Source organism: Oryx dammah, unplaced genomic scaffold, assembly GCF_014754425.2.
Source record: "Oryx dammah isolate SB20612 unplaced genomic scaffold, SCBI_Odam_1.1 HiC_scaffold_23, whole genome shotgun sequence".
NCBI lineage: Eukaryota > Metazoa > Chordata > Mammalia > Artiodactyla > Bovidae > Oryx > Oryx dammah.
Window position 1 is genome coordinate 110,013,426 of NW_024070207.1, and position 20,173 is coordinate 110,033,598.

Genomic DNA, 20,173 nt, shown 5'->3' on the forward strand with positions numbered 1-20,173 from the left:
TCCCAACCCAGGGATTGAACCCAGGTCCCCCACATTGCAAGCGGATTCTTTACCAGCTGAGCCACAAGGGAAGCCCTTAGTTGGCTACATTTTCACTTTCTAGTTTTTTTGAGAGTCCAGAATGGTGTAAACGTTGGTGCCCAGCCCCTTTACCTCCTGGTGCCTCGCTCTTATTAGAAGTGCTGGGTCTTTGGGCTGGCTCAGCAAAAGTGTCACTCTGCACTTCTGAGCACAGTCACCTGACTCCCAGGAAGCTGTGGTGAAGTGTGTTCCTCTTCCTGAAGACATGGCACTTTCCAGAGCACTATATTTCACACGGAGAGTCTCTGTCTTGCTTGACCTTTCTCCCTAGGGACAACTGTAGTATGGGTCACATTCCTCCATCCCTGAGTACCACACATGTAACTTTTGCTCCCTGACTCTCCTCTCTTTGGGGAATGTGCCCCCCCCCCCACTGCCCCATATCTTAGGATGTCAAAGAGGATAGGGAGTGACCTTTGTGCAGTGGTAAATGTGTAGCAACTGGCCCTCCAGAGGGAATTAAGCCCTGACTTGAACACTTGCCAATTTTTATGGTGTAAATACTTCTACCAAGGCTGAATTTCACTGTGTGATAGTGACTTGGAGGAGGTGCACAGCAGCATCTTTGCCTTTGGGAATAGGACTTAGGGGTCTTTGTTTGGGACTGCCAGACTCCAGGGTGAACTCGTTTGGCCTTTCGTTGAGCTCCCCAGTCACTCCTACCTTGATATTCTTGCTGGCTTGACTCTGCCAACCCTTTGGTTATGCCTGGTCTGTCTAAATCTGCCCTCTCAGCCACCTGAGACTCTACTCTGGGTTGAGACAATTCCCCAATGCTCTGCAGTTAAAAATGTGCATTCTGGGTCAATCTTAACTTTGTTATGTCTTTACTCTGCTTTGATGTCCTGAAAAGAACTTCTTGGTAAAATTAATTTCATGCACTAATATGCAACTGATGGTATGTAGACACTGTGTTTTCTCCAGGTAAACCTTCTTACAGTGCTGTACTGGTGGAAGGATCAGGTGACTGGGATTCCTTATTCTGCAGTTCTGTTGATGATGTTTTCTTTCTTCCACAGTTGACAGGCCCGTGAGAGTATATGCGGATGGAATATTTGACCTCTTCCACTCAGGTCATGCAAGGGCACTTATGCAAGCAAAAACACTGTTTCCCAACAGCTACTTGCTGGTAGGAGGTAAGAAGTGTATTTTCTTTTTGTCTAGAAAACTCATATAATGTTCTTCCTGAAAAGAACCCCTGTCAGACTTCTATCATTAAAACCTCCCATTGTTAATGCTCCCAATTCAGCCTATATTGGGTTCTTTGTTTACTGCCTGAAATTTAACATGAGATTTTAAAAACACCATAGGGGAAATTATATCATGAGATTATAAACTGTTGATTCCTAGAGAAAGAGAGACCAATAATGCCACCAAGTGTAATTGCTTTGTATTTTCCATTAATACCTTTCTTTTTGTGTCTGAGGAATGTTCCAGTTCCTATTTCTGAAATTTCTTAGAGGGTTAGGAGAAAAGCAATATTATTCTGATTTCAAATCTTGGAGACTGGAGGAAACTCAGGATGATTAATGTTGAGCGAGGTCATTGTCTGTTTCTTTGGTATGACCCACAGCACTTAGGACAGTGTTGTGCTAATGGTAGTGGCTTACAACAGTCCCGATTAATTGAATTTATGCACCATGTGTAAAAGAAATGGAGTTTTATATATGCAAATAATCTTGGTTTACACTGAAGGAAGTGACTGAGTTCATAAGCTGTGGAGAGAGAAGAGTAATTAGACATAGGTTGAAATTTTCTTCTTCCAAAAGGCCTGAATGGTCTAGCAATTTTCCCTACTTTCTTCAATTTAAGTCTGAATTTGGTAATAAGGAGTTCATGATCTGAGCCACAGTCAGCTCCTGGTCTTGTTTTTGTTGACTGTATACAGCTTCTCCATCTTTGGCTGCAAAGAATATAATCAATCTGATTTCAGTGTTGACCATCTGGTGATGTCCATGTGTAGAGTCTTCTCTTGGGTTGTTGGAAGAGGGTGTTTGCTATGACCAGTGCATTTTCTTGGCAAAACTCTATTAGTCTTTGCCCTGCTTCATTCTGCATTCCAAGGCCAAATTTGCCTGTTACTCCAGGTGTTTCTTGACTTCCTACCTTTGCATTCCAGTCCCCTATCATGAAAAGGACATCTTTTTTGGGCGTTAGTTCTAAAAGGTCTTGTAGGTCTTCATAAAACCGTTCAACTTCAGCTTCTTCAGCGTTACTGGTTGGGGCATAGACTTGAATAACTGTGATATTGAATGGTTTGCCTTGGAGACGAACAGAGATCATTCTGTCGTTTTTGAGATTGCATCCAAGTACTGCATTTCAGACTCTTTTGTTGACCATGATGGCTACTCCATTTCTTCTGAGGGATTCCTGCCCGCAGTAGTAGATATAATGGTCATCTGAGTTAAATTCACCCATTCCAGTCCATTTTAGTTCGCTGATTCCTAGAATGTCGACGTTCACCCTTGTCATCTCTTGTTTGACCACTTCCAATTTGCCTGGATTCATGGACCTGACATTCCAGGTTCCTATGCAACATTGCTCTTTACAGCATCGGATCTTGCTTCTATCACCAGTGACATCCACAGCTGGGTATTGTTTTTGCTTTGGCTCCATCCTTTCATTCTTTCTGGAGTTATTTCTCCACTGATCTCCAGTAGCATATTGGGCACCTAATAACCTGGGGAGTTCCTCTTTTGGTATCCTATCATTTTGCCTTTTCATACTGTTCATGGGGTTCTCAAGGCAAGAATACTGAAGTGGCTTGCCATTCCCTTCTCCAGTGGACCACGTTCTGTCAGACCTCTCCACCATGACCCGCCCGTCTTGGGTTGCCCCGCGGGCATGGCTTGGTTTCATTGAGTTAGACAAGGCTGTGGTCCCAGTGTGATTAGATTGACTAGTTTTCTGTGAGTATGGTTTCAGTTTGTCTGCCCCCTGATGCCCTCTTGTAACACCTACCATCTTACTTGGGTTTCTATTACCTTGAGCGTGGGGTATCTCTTCACGGCTGCTCCAGCAAAGCACAGCTGCTGCTCCTTACCTTGGATGAGGGGTATCTCCTTACCACCGCCGTTCCTGACCTTCAACGTGGGATAGCTCCTCTAGGCCCTCCTGTGCCTGCGCAGCCACAGCTCCTCTGGTTGCTCCTCCCGGCTGCTGGCCCTGGCCTCGGGCGTGGGTGGCTCCTCCCAGCTGCCGCCCCTGACCTCAGACTCGGGGTGTGGGAAAAGGAAAGATATAAGCATCTGAATGCAGAGTTCCAAAGAATAGCAAGAAGAGATAAGAAAGCCTTCTTCAGTGATCAATGCAAAGAAATAGAGGAAAACAACAGAATGGGAAAGACTAGAGATCTCTTCAAGAAAGTTAGAGATACCAAGGGAACATTTCATGCAAAGATGGGCTCGATAAAGGACAGAAATGGTCTGGACCTAACAGAAGCAGAAGATATTAAGAAGAGGTGACAAGAATACACAGAAGAACTGTGCAAAAAAGATCTTCACGACCCAGATGATCATGATGATGTGATCACTAATCTAGAGCCAGACATCTTGGAATGTGAAGTCAAGTGGGCCTTAGAAAGCATCACTACGAACAAAGCTAGTGGAGGTGATGGAATTCCAGTTGAGCTGTTTCAAATCCTGAAAGATGATGCTGTGAAAGTGCTGCACTCAATATGCCAGCAAATTTGGAAAACTCAGCAGTGGCCACAGGACTGGAAAAGGTCAGTTTTCATTCCAATCCCAATGAAAGGCAGTGCCAAAGAATGCTCAAACTACCACACAATTGCACTCATCTCATATGCCAGTAAAGTAATGCTCAAAATTCTCCAAGCCAGGCTTCAGCAATATGTGAACCATGAACTCCCTGATGTTCAAGCTGGTTTTAGAAAAGGCAGAGGAACCAGAGATCAAATTGCCAACATCCGCTGGATCATGGAAAAAGCAAGAGAGTTCCAGAAAAACATCTATTTCTGCTTTATTGACTATGCCAAAGCCTTTGACTGTATGGATCACAATAAACTGTGGAAAATTCTGAAAGAGATGGGAATACCAGACCACCTAACCTGCCTCTTGAGAAATCTGTATGCAGGTCAGGAAGCAACAGTTAGAACTGGACATGGAACAACAGACTGGTTCCAAATAGGAAAAGGAGTACGTCAAGGCTGTATATTGTCACCCTGCTTGTTTAACTTATATGCAGAGTACATCATGAGAAACGCTGGACTGGAAGAAACAGAAGCTGGAATCAAGATTGCCGGGAGAAATATCAATAACCTCAGATATGCAGATGACACCACCCTTATGGCAGAAAGTGAAGAGGAACTCAAAAGCCTCTTGATGAAAGTGAAAGAGGAGAGCAAAAAAGTTGGCTTAAAGCTCAACATTCAGAAAATGATCATGGCATCTGGTCCCATCATTTCATGGGAAATAGATGGAGAAACAGTGGAAACAGTGTCAGACTTTATTTTTGGGGGCTCCAAAATCACTGCAGATGGTGACTGCAGCCACGAAATTAAAAGACGCTTACTCCTTGGAAGAAAAGTTATGACCAACGTAGATAGTATATTCAAAAGCAGAGACATTACTTTGCCAACAAAGGTCCGTTTAGTCAAGGCTATGGTTTTTCCTGTGGTCATGTATGGATGTGAGAGTTGGACTGTGAAGAAGGCTGAGCACTGAAGAATTGATACTTTTGATCTGTGGTGTTGGAGAAGACTCTTGAGAGTCCCTTGGACTGCAAGGAGATCCAACCAGCCCATTCTGAAGGAGACAGCCCTGGGATTTCTTTGGAAGGAATGATGCTAAAGCTGAAACTCCAGTACTTTGGACACCTCGTGCAAAGAGTTGACTCATTGGAAAAGACCCTGATGCTGGGAGGGATTGGGATCAGGAGGAGAAGGGGACGACCGAGGATGAGATGGCTGGATGGCATCGATGGACGTTGAGTCTGAGTGAACTCCGGGAGATGGTGATGAACAGGGAGACCTGGCGTGCTGCGATTCATGGGGTCGCAAACAGTCGGACATGACTGAGCCACTGAACTGAAAAGGCCTACCGATTTCTGTTTGTGTAAAAGGAAAAGTGGCTGATCTGGGAGACCTGGGTCTCTTCTCTGTAGCTTCTGGAAGCAGCATTTCCTTTTACCATGATCATTTTTTGTGGCATTACATGAACTAGACACCACCAACCCTTCCACCTCTCCTGTGAGGGAGCAAGCTGGTAGTAAGAGGCTACATATATGTTTTTATAGTAATTTGTTGTCTTCCACAAGCTTGAAACTACTTTTTGAATATTTAGGAGGAATTGTTTGCAGATTTTGCTTAACACAGTGACCATATGGTTCCTGAATAGAATTCTTTCCAGAAGGAAGAGATGATAAGAGGCAATGGTTACTGGACAGATCATGCAGAGGGAACCCAAGGTGGGCAGAGGGCCCATCTCTGTTCATTTCCTTTATTTTGAGTGGGAAACCATTCTTTACCACCTGGAGTCTGGTCCTAAGCTGCTGGGTCCTGGGGAGACCTTTGCAGTGGTTTGGCTTTGGTCATTTTGAAAAGTGAAAGTCACTCAGTCGTGTCCATCTCTTTGTGACCCCATGGACTGTATAGTCTATGGAATTCTCTAGGCCAGAATACTGGAGTGTGTAGCCTTTCCCTTCTCCAGGGGATCTTCCCAACCCAGGGATTGAACCCAGGTCTCCCGCATTGCAGGTGGATTCTTTACCAGCTGAGCCACCAGGGAAGCCCAAGAATACTGGAGTGGGTAGCCTATCCTTTCTCCAGTGGATCTTCCCAACCCAGGAATGGAACTGGGGTCTCCTGCATTGTAGGCAGATTCTTTACCAACTGAGCTATGAGGGAAGCCCTTGGTCATTTTGGCAACCCAAATTTGGAAGTGATTAGGTGTGGGTAACACTTAACAGGAACACTGCCCTGGCCCTGGATTAGCGCATCAAAAATAAGTTCAAACGAAATAGACTTTCAGTGCATTCTTGTAAGCTGGAGAAAGCAGTAAATTAACAACAGCAGTTCTCTAGGTTACTCAGCAGCAGTGGTTTCACTGATTTGCTGAATGATTCCTTCACTTAACAACTATTTCTTGAGCTCCTACTGTGAGCCAGGCATTCTTCTGTACACTGAGGATGCAGCCACCATCAAAGCAGACTGTGTCCTCAGAGAACTTAGAGTCTAAAGGGGAGGCAGACATTGACCAGTAACAATCTGGAGGAGAGGTACTATGAAGAAATGTTACATAGGGTTAAGGGGAAAGGTGACTGGCGGGGCAAGCAGGGGTGTTTCAGGTGTGGAGGTCAGGTGAGGACCCTTTGAAGCACTGACAATTGTGCAGAGACTTAAATGAAGGTCAGGGCACACAGAAGCCAGAGCACAGAACCTTCCTTGTGCAGTGATCTTCCCACCAGCCCAGATAAGAATGTTGGGATAAGTGGGGGAATGTGGTGGCTACAACTAGGTGTGTTGCTTTATTGACTTGTCTCTTAAGGAGGCTTTTCGTAAAAGCACAGGTGAGGTAGAACTGAGAGAAGTGAATATGGACAGGAGTTCAGAGCCAAGAATTAAAGCAGAAGGGAAGGAGAACAACTGCGAAAGGAGCCACACAGTCATTACATAGCTCTCAAAAGCTAGAGCTGGTACTGCTCCCTGATGACGAACCAGCTCTGGCTGCTCTGAGCTCTGTTTCAGAGGGTTGTTGCCTAAGCAGCATCAGGTAATGCAGTGACCAATGTCCTCTCTTGCCGATTTATTGGGTTGGCTAAAAAGTTCGTTTGGGTTTTAAGAAAGGTAGCTACCTCCCCAGTGGCTATTACATGGATTCTCTGTGGAAGCCAAGGGAATGTTAAACTACTAAGACAACCGTGGAGACCATATCTTTTGGTAGATGATAGGGACTAGAGTGTGGATGGGAAATGAAACAATAAAACATGAAGCTGTAAAAATGTGTGTAGACTTCTGGCAACAGTGACAGAGTAAGAGTGAAAACCTCCAAGCAATGTAAACAGTAATAAATAATTTCAGTATGTTATTTTCTCCAATGATTTTTTATTATCCTGTTTAACTGGAAATATCATGAAGTATTTTGCAACCAATCTCCTACTAAAATTCAGTGTAAGCTTATAGTTCATGTGTCTCCACTAATTTCATTGTGTTTGATTCCTAGTCTGTTAAACAGAATCTCCAACCTCCTGTGCGTAGGCAGGGCTCTTCGGGGGTGGTATTGGAGCTCAAATGCTGAGTGGCGTGGCCGTGGCAAATGCATTTTGGGGAACTGTGCATAAGAAAAAGAACAGCCTTCCTTCTATGTATATAGTAGTTGCCTTCCGCTAAAATTCAGCATTAAAAAAAAATTTATTTATTTATTTATTTATTTTCAGCTGCATTGGGTTTTAGTTGCATCTAGCAGGCTTCTCTCTAGTTGAGGCACACAGGCTCAGTAGTTGCGGTACATGGGCTTAGTTGCCCCGTGGCACATGGGATGTTAGTTTCCCAGCCAGGGATCAAATTCATGCCCCTGTGCTGACAGGTGGATTCTTAACCAGTGGACCACCAGGAAAGTCCCTAAAATTCAGCATTTATCACAGCTGTTTAGTAATACTTTGCAATGATTGTAAAACAAACTTAGGGGCTAGATTCATAATTAAAAGTAATTGTACAGAGACATTCAGAAATCTTACAGGATACTGGAAAATTCTCATGTGGGGCTGCTCCACACTTAGGAAGATGTTTAGCATTGTTAGCACCACGCCCACTAAATGCCAGTCACTGCTTCCAATTATAGTGACAACTAAAGATGCCCCACAGATTTCCAAAAATGCATCCTAGGGGATGATGAAGCCTTTGTTGAAAACCATTGTCTTAGACTAAGAGTCTTCACTCTTCATTCCCCACAATGCCAAAAAGAATTTTGAAAAACTATATACCATCTTTTGGTTTTTCTAGTAGTCATGTATGGATGTGAGAGATGGACCATAAAGAAAGCTGAGCACTGAAGAATTGATGCTTTTGAACTGTGGTATTGGAGAAGACTCTTGAGAGTCCCTTGGACTGCAAGGAGATCAAACCAGTCCATCCTAAAGGAAATCAATCCTGAATATTCATTGGAAGGACTGATGCTGAAGCTGAAGCTCCAATACTTTGGCCACCCGACGCATAGAACTGACTCATTTGAAAAGACCCTGATGCTGGGCAAGATTGAATGCAGGAGCAGAAGGGGACATCAGAGGATGAGATGGTTGGATGGCATCACAGACTCCATGGACATGAGTTTGAGCAAACTCTGGGAGTTAGTGATGGACCGGGAAGCCTGGCTTGCTGCAGTCCATGGGGTCTCAAAGAGTCAGACACGACTGAGCAACTGAATTGAACTGATACACCTTCTTAAAATTTTTTAAGTTGACATCTAAAATTTTCTATCCTAAGTTTAAATAGTTATAAAATGTGTAATTTCAGGAATATTGTAAATATTAACATTTTCAAAAATTAACAAACTTTAAGGAAAAGTTTTTGTTCTTAGCAAAATAGGCAAAAAGTAAAAAGATTTACTCATACACAGCCTCCTCATTATCAACATCCTACAGCAGTGTAGTACATTTTTTATAGTCTGTGAAGCTACATTGACACATTATTATCACCCAAAGTCCACAGTTTAATACATTAGAGTTGACTCTTGGTATTTTAAATTCTCTTGTTTAGTTGCTAAGTGGTGTCCAACTCTTTTCAACCCCATGGACTGCAGCACGCCAACTTTCTCTGTCTTCCACTGTCTCCTCGACTGTGCTCATATTCATGTCCTTTGAACTGATCATGTTATCTAACCACCTCATCCTCTGCCACCCCCTTCTCCTTCTGCTTTCAATCTTGCCCAGCATCAGGGCCTTTTCCAATGAGTCAGCTCTTCGCATTGAGTGGCCAAAGTATTGGAGCTTCAGCTTCAGCAGCAGTCCTTCCAATGAATATTGAGGACTGATTTTCTTTAGAATTAACTGGTTGGATCTCCTTGCAGTCCAAGGGACTCTCAAGAGGGTCTTGGGACTCTCAAGGGACTCTTCAGCACCACAATTCAAAAGCATCAATTCTTCAGTGCTCAGCTTTCTTTACAGTCCAACTCTCATATCCATATATGACACCTGGAAACACAATAGCTTTGACTGTATGAACCTTTGTCGACAAAGTGATGTCTCTGCTTTTTAATATGCTGTCTAGATTTGTCACAGCTTTCCTTGAAAGGAGCAAGTCTCTTTTAATTTCATGGCTGCAGTCACCATCCATGGTGATTTTGGAGCCCAAGAAAATAAAATGTCACTGCTTCCACTTTTTTTTCATTTGCCATGAAATGATCTAACTGGATTCCATGATCTTAGTTTTTGAATGCTGAGTTTTAAGCCAGTTTTTTCATTCTCCTCTGTCACCCTCATCAAGAGGCTCTTTAGTTCCTCTTCATTTCTGCCATTAGAGTATCATCTGCATATGTGAGGTTGTTGATATTTTTCCAAGCAATCTTGATTTCAGCTTGTGATTCATTCATGCCAGCCCTGCATTTGGCAGATGTACTCTGCCTAGAAGTTAATTAAGCAGGGTGACAATATACAGCCTTTTTGAACACCTTTCCCAATTTTGAACCAGTCAGTTGTTCCATGTAATGTTCTATTGCTTCTTGACCCTAATACAGGCTTCTCAGGAGACATGTAAGGTGGTCTAGTATTCCCATCTCTTTAAGAATTTTCCACAGTTGGTTATGATCCACACAGTCAAAGGCTGTAGCGTAGTCAATGAAACAGAAGTAGATGTTTTTCTGGAACTTCCTTGCTTTCTCTGTGATCCAACCAATGTTGGCATTTTGATCTCTGGTTCCTCTGCCTTTTCAAACTCCAGCTTGTACATCTGGAAGTTCTCAGTTCACATACTGCTAAAGCCTAGCTTGAAGCATTTCAAGCAAAACCTTACTAGCATGGGAAATGAGCACAATTGTCCAATACTTTGAACATTCTTTGGCACTGTCCTTCATTGGGATTGAAATGAAAATTGACCTTTTTCAGTCCTGTGACCACTGCTGAGTTTTTCAAATTTGCTGGCATACTGAATGCAGCACTTTAATAGTATCATCTTTTAGGGTTAGAAATAGCTCAGCTGGAATTCCATCACCTCTACTAGCTTTGTTAATAGTACTGTTTTCTAAGGCTCACTTGTCTTCACACTCCAGAATGTCTGGCTCTAGGTAAGTGACCACACCATTGGGTTATCTGGTCATTAAGACTTTTTTGGTACAGTTCTTCTGTGTATTCTTGCCACCTCTTCTTAATCTCTTCTGCTTCTGCTGGGTCCTTCCCGTTTCTTTCCTTTATCATGCCCATCTTTGCATGTAACGTTCCCTTGATATCCCCAATTTCCTTGAAGAGATCTCTAGTCTTTCCCATTCTTTGTTTTTCTCTACTACTTTGCATTGTTCACTTAAGAAGGCCTTCTTATCTCTCCTTGGTATACTCTGGAACTCTGCATTCAGTTGGGTATATCTTTCCCTTTCTCCCTTGCTTTTCATTTCTCTTCTTTCCTCAGCTATCTGTAAAGGCTCCTCTGACCACTTTGCCTTCTTGCATTTCTTTTTCTTTGAGATGATTAAGGTCACTTCTTCCTGTACAATGTTATGAACTTCTATCTATAGTTCTTCAGGCACTGTCTGCCAGATCTAATCTCTTGAATCCATGCATCACCTCCACTGTATAATCATAAGGGATTTGATTTAGGTCATATCAGAATGACCTGGTGGTTTTCCCTGCTTTCATCAACTAAAGTACAAGCTAGGAGTCAGCCAGTCAGGGCAGTGTACAGGCTTGGAGTAAGGCAACCAGGACAAAGTACTGGCTAGTGGTCAGCCAGTCAGAGCAAATACAGGCCTAGAGTCAGCCATTCAGGCAGTAGTAGAGGCTAGGAGTCAGCCATTCAGGGCAAAGTGCATGCTAGGAGTCAGCCAAAATCAGGGCAAAATACAGCCTGTTGTTTTTCATTGGCTAAGTCATGTCTGACTTTTAGCAACCCCATGGACTGCCACAGGCCTGGCTTCCCTATCCTCCACTCTCTTCCAGAGTTTGCTCATATTTGTGTCCCTTGTGTGGGTGATGCTATCTAACCATCTCATCCTCTGCTGCCCAGTTCTCCTTTTGCCTTCAGTCTTGCCCAGCATAAGGGCCTTTTCCAGTGAGTCGGCTCTTCGCATCAGGTGGCTAAAGTATTAGAGCTTCAGCATCAGTCCTTCCAATGCATATTTAGGGTTGATTTCCTTTAGAATTGACTGGCTTGATCTCCTTGAAGTCCAAGGGACTCTCGAGTCTTCTCCAACTCCATAGTTCGAAAGCATTGGTTCTTCAGCACTTAACCTTCTTTATGGTCCAGCGCTCACTTCCATACATGACTCCTGAAAACATCATAGCTTTAACTGTATATACCTGTTTGCAAAGTGCTGTCTTTACTTTTTAATATGCTGTCTAGGGTTATCATAGCTTTCCTCCCAAGGAGCAAGCATCTTTTGACTTCATGTCTGCACTCACCATCCTCAGTGATTTTTGGAGCCCAAGCAAACAAAATCTGTCACTGTTTCCACTTCTTCCACTTCTGTTTGCCATGAAGTAATGGGACTGGATCCCATGTTCTTAATTTTTTGAATATTGAGTTTCAAGCCAGGTTTTTCACTCTCCTCTTTCATCTCTATCAAGAGGCTCTTCAGTTCTTCCTCACTTTCTGCCATTAGAGTGGTATTGTCTGCTTATCTGAGGTTGTTGGTGTTTACATTCTTTGGGTTTGGATAAATATATTATGATATATATCCACCATTGTGGATTTTACATATATCCACTGTAAAAACAGTTGCAGTGCCTGAAAAATGGTGTGTACTCTGTCTATTCATCTATCTCCCACTCAACCTCTGGCAACCACTGATCTTTTTACTGTCTCCATCAGTTCAGTTCAGTCACCTAGTCGTGTCTGACTCTTTGCAGCCCCATGGACTGCAGCCCGCCAGGCTTCCCTGTCTATCACCAACTCCCAGAGTTTACCCAAACTCATGTCCATTGAGTTGGTGATGCCATCCAACCATCTCATCCTCTGTCGTCCCCTACTCCTCCCACCTTCAATCTTTTCCAGCATCAGGGTCTTTTCAAATGAGTCAGCTTTTCACATCAGGAGGCCAAAGTATTGAAGTTTCAGCTTCAGCATCAGTCCTTCCAATGAATATTCAGGACTGATTTCCTTTAGGATGGCCTGGTTGGATCTCCTTGCAGTCCAAGAAACTCTCAAGAGTCTTCTCCAACACTACAGTTCAAAAAGCATTAATTATTTGGCACTCAGCTTTCTTTATGGTCCAACTCTCACATCTGTACATGACTACTGGAAAAACGATAGCCTTGACCAGATGGACCTTTGTTGGCAAAGTAATGTCTCTGCTTTTTAATATGCTGTCTAAGTTGGTCATAACTTTCCTTCCAAGGAGCAAGCGTCTTTTAATTTCATGGCTGCAATAACCATCTGCAGTGATTTTGGAGCCTTTTCCAGAATGTCATATAATTGGAATCATAGAGTCTGTATCTTTTTCCTGTAGACTTTTTTCACTTAGTAATATGCACTTAAAGTTCCTCCATGGCATGTTGGCTCATTTCTTTTTAGCACTGGGTAATATTCCATTGTCTGGATGTACCACAGTTTGTTTATCCATTCACCTACTGAAGGACATCTTGGCTGCATCCAGGTTTTGGCAATTATAAACAAAGCTGCTATAAACATCTACATGCAGGTTTTTGTATGAATGTAAGTTTTCAGTTCATTTTAGTAAATACCAAGTAGTGTGATTGCTAGATCATATGTTAAGTGTATGTTTAGCTTTGTTAGAAAGTACCAAACAGTCTTCCAAGGTAACTACAATTTTGCATTTGCATCAGCAATGAACGAGAATTACTGTTACTCCAGTAACTCACCAGGATTTGGTATCATCAGTATTTTGTACTTTGGCCATTTTAATCTGTGCATAGTGATATTTCACTGTCATTTTATTTTGCAGTTTCCTGATGATATGTAATGTTGAACATCTTTTCATATGCTTGCTTAACACCTGCATATCTTCTTTGTCGGTGTGTATTCTGATCTTTTTTGCTGTTTTTAATCCAGTTGTTCATTGTCTTATTGTTGAGTTTTAAGAGTTCTTTGTATACTTTCAATAATAGTCCTTTATCAGTTGTGTCTTTTTCAAATATTTTCTCCCACTCTATGGTTTGTCTTCCTATTCCATTGACATAGCTTTTTGCAGAGCAGAAATATTTAATTTTAATGAAGTCCAGTTTATCAGTTGTCTTTGGTTTGTGCCTTGAGTGTTGTATATAAGAAGTCACTGCCATACCTAGGGTCATCTGGGTTTTCTCATATGTTACCTTCTTTAGGTTTTATACTTTTGTGTTCTGGTTTTTGACTTATGATCCATTTTCATCCAGTTTTTGTGAACAGTATAAGATCTGTATTTAGATTCCTTTTTTTGCTTGTCTTACCACACTAGCTAGGACTTCCAATACAATGTTGAAAAGCCATGGTGAGAGGGGACATCCTTGCCTTATTCCTGATCTTAGTGGAAAAAATTTGATTTTCTCACCATTTGAGTTTGATGTTAGCTGTAGGGTTTTTGTAGATAGTCTTTATCAAGTTGAGAAAGTCCCCCTCTATTTTTAGTTTACTAAGATTTTTTTTTAGTATCATGAATGGGTATTGGATTTTATCAAATGCTTTTTCTACATCTGTTTATATCATCATGTGATTTTTCTTATTTTGCCTATTGATGTGATGCATTACATTATTTTTTGTATTTTTAAAATTGAAGTACAGTATTATATGTTACAGGAGTACAATATAGTGATTCATAATTTTTAAAGGTTATATTCAATTTATACTTATAAATATTGGCTATATTCCCTGTATTGTAAATATATCCTCATAGCTTACTTATTTTATAAATAATAGTTTGTATTTCCTAATTTCTTTCCCCTTTCTTGCCCCTCCCTCCTTCCTTCTCTCCACTGGTAACCACTGGTTTGTTTTCTATATCTGTGAGCCTGTTTACCTTGGATAAATCCCACTTGGTTGTGGTATATGATTCTTTTTATGTCTTGTTGGATTTTAATTGTTAATATTTTGTTAAAGAGTTTTTTATCTATGTTAATGAGAGGTGACAGTCTCTAGTTTTCCTTTCTTATAAGGTGTTTGGTTTTAGTATTAGGGTAATGCTGATGTCATTGAATGGATTAGGAGGCCTTCCTTCTGTTTCTAACTTCCTTCTCTTTCTAACTTCCCATGGACTGTAACCTACCAGATTCCTCCGTCCATGGCATTTCCTAGGCAAGAATTCTAGAGTGGGCTGCCATTTCCTTCTCCAGGAAATCTTCCCAACCCAGGGACTGAACCCCGGTCTCCCACATTGTAGGCAGAAGCTTTACCATCTGAGCCACCAGGGAAGTCCTACCAATCCTTGGGAGAGGCTATTGTTCCAAGAGGGAGTTGGCAACTAATTCCTTTACCCTGTTCAGTTTAGCCTAAAACTCTATATGTTAGCACAACAAGGAAAATATTTCCTCAAATTTTCCCAATCTATAACCACACTACTTATTCTTAGAGAAAGAGTGGACATGAGTTTGAGCAAGCTCCGGGAGTTGGTGATGGACAGGGAGGCCTGGTGTGCTGCAGTCCATGGGGTTGTAAAGAGTCGGACACAACTGAGCGACTGAACTGAACTGAACTGAAGATAGAAGCTTAGATTATTGATTTTCAGTCTTTCTTCTTTTCTGATATATATATATATATATATAATCAATGTTATAAATCTCCTTCTTAAATGCTTTTCACTGCATCCCACAAATTTTGATAAGTTGTGTTTCCATTTTCAGTTAAAGTAGTAGAAAATATTTCTTGATTTATTCTTTGACCCATGTGTTATTTAGAAGTATGCTGTTTAATCTCTATTTTTGGATTTTCCACTATTTTTCTGTTGTTGATTCCTAGTTTAAATCAATTGCGATATGAGACCAGACATTGTATGATTTCTCTTCTTTTAAATTTGTTAACATGTGCTTAATGGCCCAGAATGTGGTCTATCTTGGTAAATGCTCCATGTGAGCTTGAGAAGGATGTGTATTCAGCTGTGGTTGAATTAAGTAGTCTGTAGATGTTGGTTATATTAAGTTGATTCATGGTGCTGTTGTTTGCATGCATACACATACACAATAAAATATATTGTTTATGTCATTATTTTGAACATACTGTTATTTGTTAGATTAATAAGAAAAATAAAAGGTTTTTTTGGTAGTTCCATTTTTAAGTTGAAGTATAGTTGTTGTACAGTATTATATAAGTTCCAGGTGTACAAAATAGTCACAATTTTTAAAGGTTGCATACCATTTATAATTATTATAAAATATTGGCTATATTCCCCATGCTGTATCCTTGTAGCTTTTTTCCCTATTTTTAAAAAGTTAGCTATTTAAAAAAATTTTACAATGTTGTGTTGGTTTCTGCCATATAGCAGCACAAACAGCCATAATTATGTTAAAACACACACCCTCTCCCACTCTAGCCTTTCTCCCCTCCTCGTACCCCATCCCTCCAGGTCATCATAGAGTGCCAGACTGGGTTCCCTTTGCTACACAGCAACTTCTCAGTAGCTAACCATCTTAGACCTAAGAATAAGAAAAATAAAAATAAAAATTTTGTTTTATCTTCACTTATTCTTTAATGCTCTTCCTTTTTAAAATGTAGATCTGAACTGCTGACTTATATAATTTTCCTTCTTTCTGAAGAACTGTAAAAACATTTCTTGCAAGGTAGGTCTTTTGGAAAAAATTCCCTCAATTTTTGTTTGTCTGAGGAAGTCTTTTTAGCTCCTTCTCTCTTAAAAGATGATTTGGTATGCTACAGAATTGTAGATTGGTGGGGGTTTTCTCTCAACACTATAAATTTTCACTTCACTCACAGCTTAAAAATTTTTTATTTTATATTGTAATACAGTTGATTAACAATGTTGTGTTAGTTTCAGGTGTACAGCAAAGTGATTGTTACACATGTATCTATTCTTCAAATTCTTTTCTCATTTAAGTTATTACAGAATATTGAGCAGAGCCCCCTGTGGTATACAGCAGATCCTTATTTGTTATCTGTTTTTAAATATAGCAGTGTGTACATGTCAATCTGAAATTTCCAGTGTATCCCTCCCCACTTTTCTTCCTGCCTGGTAACCCTAAGTTTATTCTCTAAGCCTGCGAGTCTGTTTTGTTTATAGCTGATTAACAATGTTATGATAGTTTCAAGTGGACAGCAAAGGGACTCAGCCATATATATACATGTATACATGTATTCCAGAGAAGGCAATGGCAACCCACTCCAGTGTTCTTGCCTGGAGAGTCCCAGGGACGGCAAAGCCTGGTGGGCTGCTGTCTATGGGGTCACACAGAGTCGGACACAACTGAAGCAACTTAGCAGCAGCAGCATACATATATTCTCCTGCAACCCCGCCACCCCCATCCAGGCTGGCACATAACATTGAGTAGAGTTCCATGTGCTATAAAATGGGTCCTTGTTGGTTATCCATTTTGAATATAACAGTGTGTACATGACCTTCCCAAACTCTCTAAATATCCTCTCCCCCGAGCAAACATAAGTTCATTTTCTAAGTCTGAGAGTCTCTTTCTGTTTTGTAAATTCATTTATATCATTTCTTTTTAGAGTCCACATATAATGGATGTCATATGATATTTCTCCTTCTCTAACTTACTTCACTCAGTATGACACTCTCTAGGTCTATCCATGGGGCTGCAAATGGCATTAGTTCATTCTTTTTCATGACTTAGTAATACTCCATTATAATATATGTACCACATCTTATTTATCCATTCATCTGTTGATGGACATTTAGGTTTCTTCCATGTCTTGGCTGTTGTACACCGCACTGCATTAAACATTGGGGTGCATGTATCCTTTCAAACCATGTTTTTATCTGGATATATCCCCAAGAGTGGGATTTATGGATCACATGGTAGCTCCATTTTTACTTTCTTAAGGGACTTCCATACTGTTTTCCATATGGATACCAGTTTACATTACCACCAACAGTGTAGAAGGGTTCCCTTTTCTCCACACCCTCTCCAGCATTTGTGTGTGTACATTTCTTGATGATGGCCGTTCTGACTGGTGTAAGTTGATAGCTCATTGCAGTTTTGATTTGCATTTCTCTAATAATTAGCAGTGTTAAACATCTTTTCATGTGTTTCTTGGCTATCTCTATGTCTTCTTTGGAGAAATGTCTATTTAGATCTTCTGTCCATTTTTTGATTGGGTTGTTTGTTTTCTTGCTATTCAGTTGCATGAGCTATTTGTAAATTTTGGTGTCTAATCCCTTGTTGGTCACATCATTTGCAAATATTTTATCCCATTCCACAGGTTGTCTTTTTGTTTATGGTTTCCTTTGCTATGCCAAAGCTTTTGAGTTTGATTAGTTCCCATTTGTTCATTTTTGTTTTTATTTCCATTACTCTAGGAGATGGATCAAAAAAGATCTTGCTGCAACTTACATCAGAGAGTGTTCTGCCTATGTTTTCCTCAAAGAGTTTTATAGTATCAAGCCTTACATTTAGGTCTTTAATCCATTCTGAATTTATTTTCGTGCATGATTTTAGGGAGTGTTCTAATTTCATTCTTTTACATATAGCTGTCCAGTTTTCCTGGCACCATTTATTGAAGATACTGTCCTTCTTCCACTGTATAGTCTTGCCTCCTTTGTGATAGACTAATTGACCATAGGTGTGTGGATTTATTTCTGGACTTTCTATCCTATTCTATTTATATATATTCCTGTTTTGTTCCAGTACCATACTGTTTTGATTACTGTAGCTTTGAGGTATAGTCTGAAGTCAGGGAGCCTGATTCCTCCAGCTTTGTTTTACTTTTTCAAGATTTCTTTGGCTGTTTGGGGTCTTTTATGTCTCTATACAAAATTTAAGATTTTGTTGTTCTAATTCTATTTTAAAAAATGCCACTGGTAATTTGATACAGATTGCATTGAATCTGTAGATTGCCTTTAGTATAGCTATTATGACAATATTAATTCTTCCAATTCAAGAATATGGTATATCTTTCCATCTTTTGTGTAATCTTCAATTGCTTTCATCAGCATCTTACAGTTTTCAGGATACTGGTCTTTTTTCTACTTAAGTAGCTTTATTCCTATATATTGTATTCTTTTTGTTGTGATAGTAAATGGGATTATTTCTTTAATCTCTCTTTCTGATTTTTTGTTGTCAATGTATAGAAATGCAAGAGATTTCTGTGTATTTATTGTATATCCTGCAACTTTACTGAATTCATTTAGGAGCTCTAGCAGTTTTCTGGTAACATCTTCAGGATTTTCTATGTAGAGCATCATGTCATCTGCAAACAGTGACAGTTTTACACGTACTTTTCCAAATTGAATTCCTTTTATTTATTTTTCTTCTCAGATTGCCATAGCTAGGACTTCCAAAACTATGTTGACTAAAAGTGATGAGAGTGGATGTCCTTATCTTGTTCTTGATCTTAGAGGAAGTACTTTCAACTTTTTACCATTGAGTATGATGTTAGTTGTGGGTTTGTCATATATGGCCTTTATTATGTTGAAGTATGTTCCCTCTATGCCCATTTTCTAGAGGCTTTTTTTCTATCAGAAATGAGTGTTGAATTTTGTCAAAAGCTTATTCTGCATCTATTGAGATGATCATGTGGTTTTTATTCTTCAATTTGTTGATGTGGTGTTTCACACTGATTGGTTTGCAGATACTGAAAAATCCTTGTATCTGTGGTTCAAATCCCACTTGGATTAATGTATTATTGAATTTGGATTGCTAGTATTTTGAAGATTTTTGCATCTATATTCATTAGTGATATTGGCTTGTAGTTTATTTTTTTGTGGTTTCTTTGTCTGGTTTTGGTATTAGGGTGATGGTTGCCTCATAGAATGAGTTTGGGAGTATTCCTTCCTTTGCAGTTTTTTGGGAAGAGTTTGAGAAAGATAGATGTTAACTCTTCTCTTAAATGATAGAATTCACCTGTGAAGCTATAAGGTCCTGGACTTTTGTTCGTTGGAAGTTTCTAAATCACAGTTTCAACTGCAGTACTTGTGATCAGTCTGTTCATATTTTCTGTTTCTTCCTGGTTCAGTCTTTGAAGATTGTACCTTTCTAAGAATGTGTTCCTTTCTCCGAAGTTGTCTATTTTATTGGCGTATAGTTGATATTAGTAGCTTCTTCTGACCCTTTGTATTCTGTGGTATCCATTGAAACTTCTCCTTTTTCATTTCTAATTTTATTGATTTGAGCCCTCTCCCTTTTTTTCCTGTTGAGTCTGGCTAAAGATTTTTAAAGCTTATCTTTTCAAGTAACCAGCTTTTAGTTTCATTGATCTTTTCCATCGTTTTCTTCTTTTCTATTTCATTTATTTCTGCTCAGATCTTTATAATTTTTTTTCATTCTGCTAACTTTGAGTTTTGTTTTTTCTTCTTTCTCTAGTTGCTTTAGGTGTAAGGTTAGATTGTTTATTTGTGCTTTTCTTGTTTCCTGAAGTAGGATTGTATTGCTATAAACTTCCCTCCTAGAACTGCTTTTACTGCATCATATAAGTTTTGGATCATTGTACTTTCTTTCATTTGGCCCTAAGTATTTATTTTATTTCCTCTTTATTTCTTCAGTGATCCATTGATTGTTTAGTAGCATATTGTTAGGCTGCACGTTTGTGTTTTTTAATTTTTTTAATTGTAGTTGATTTCTAATTTCATGGTGGTGTCATTGGAAAAGGTGCTTGATATCATTTCAATTTTCCTCATTTTACTAAGGTTCCCTTTGTGATCCTAGCATGTGATCAGTCCTAGAGAATGTTCCATGTGCACTTGAGAAGGATGTATATGCTGCTGCTTTTCAGTGGAATGCTCTATAAATATCAATTAACTCTATCTGTTCTAATTTGTCATTTTAGACCCTTTGTGTGCTTGTTGATTTTCTGTCTGGATGATCTGTCCATTGATGAAAGTGA

The 20,173-nt window shown here is 40.0% G+C and overlaps 1 protein-coding gene across 2 annotated transcripts in view; it reads left to right on the plus strand.

Moving 5' to 3' along the window:
- PCYT1B (phosphate cytidylyltransferase 1B, choline) overlaps window positions 1–20,173 on the plus strand; it is a 142,893-nt gene that overhangs the window by 75,389 nt on the left and 47,331 nt on the right. For both annotated transcript variants that reach the window (XM_040266634.1, XM_040266632.1), the window contains exon 3: window positions 1,101–1,217. In XM_040266634.1, the coding sequence (XP_040122568.1) occupies window positions 1,101–1,217 (117 nt within the window). The remainder of the gene's footprint in view (window positions 1–1,100; window positions 1,218–20,173) is intronic.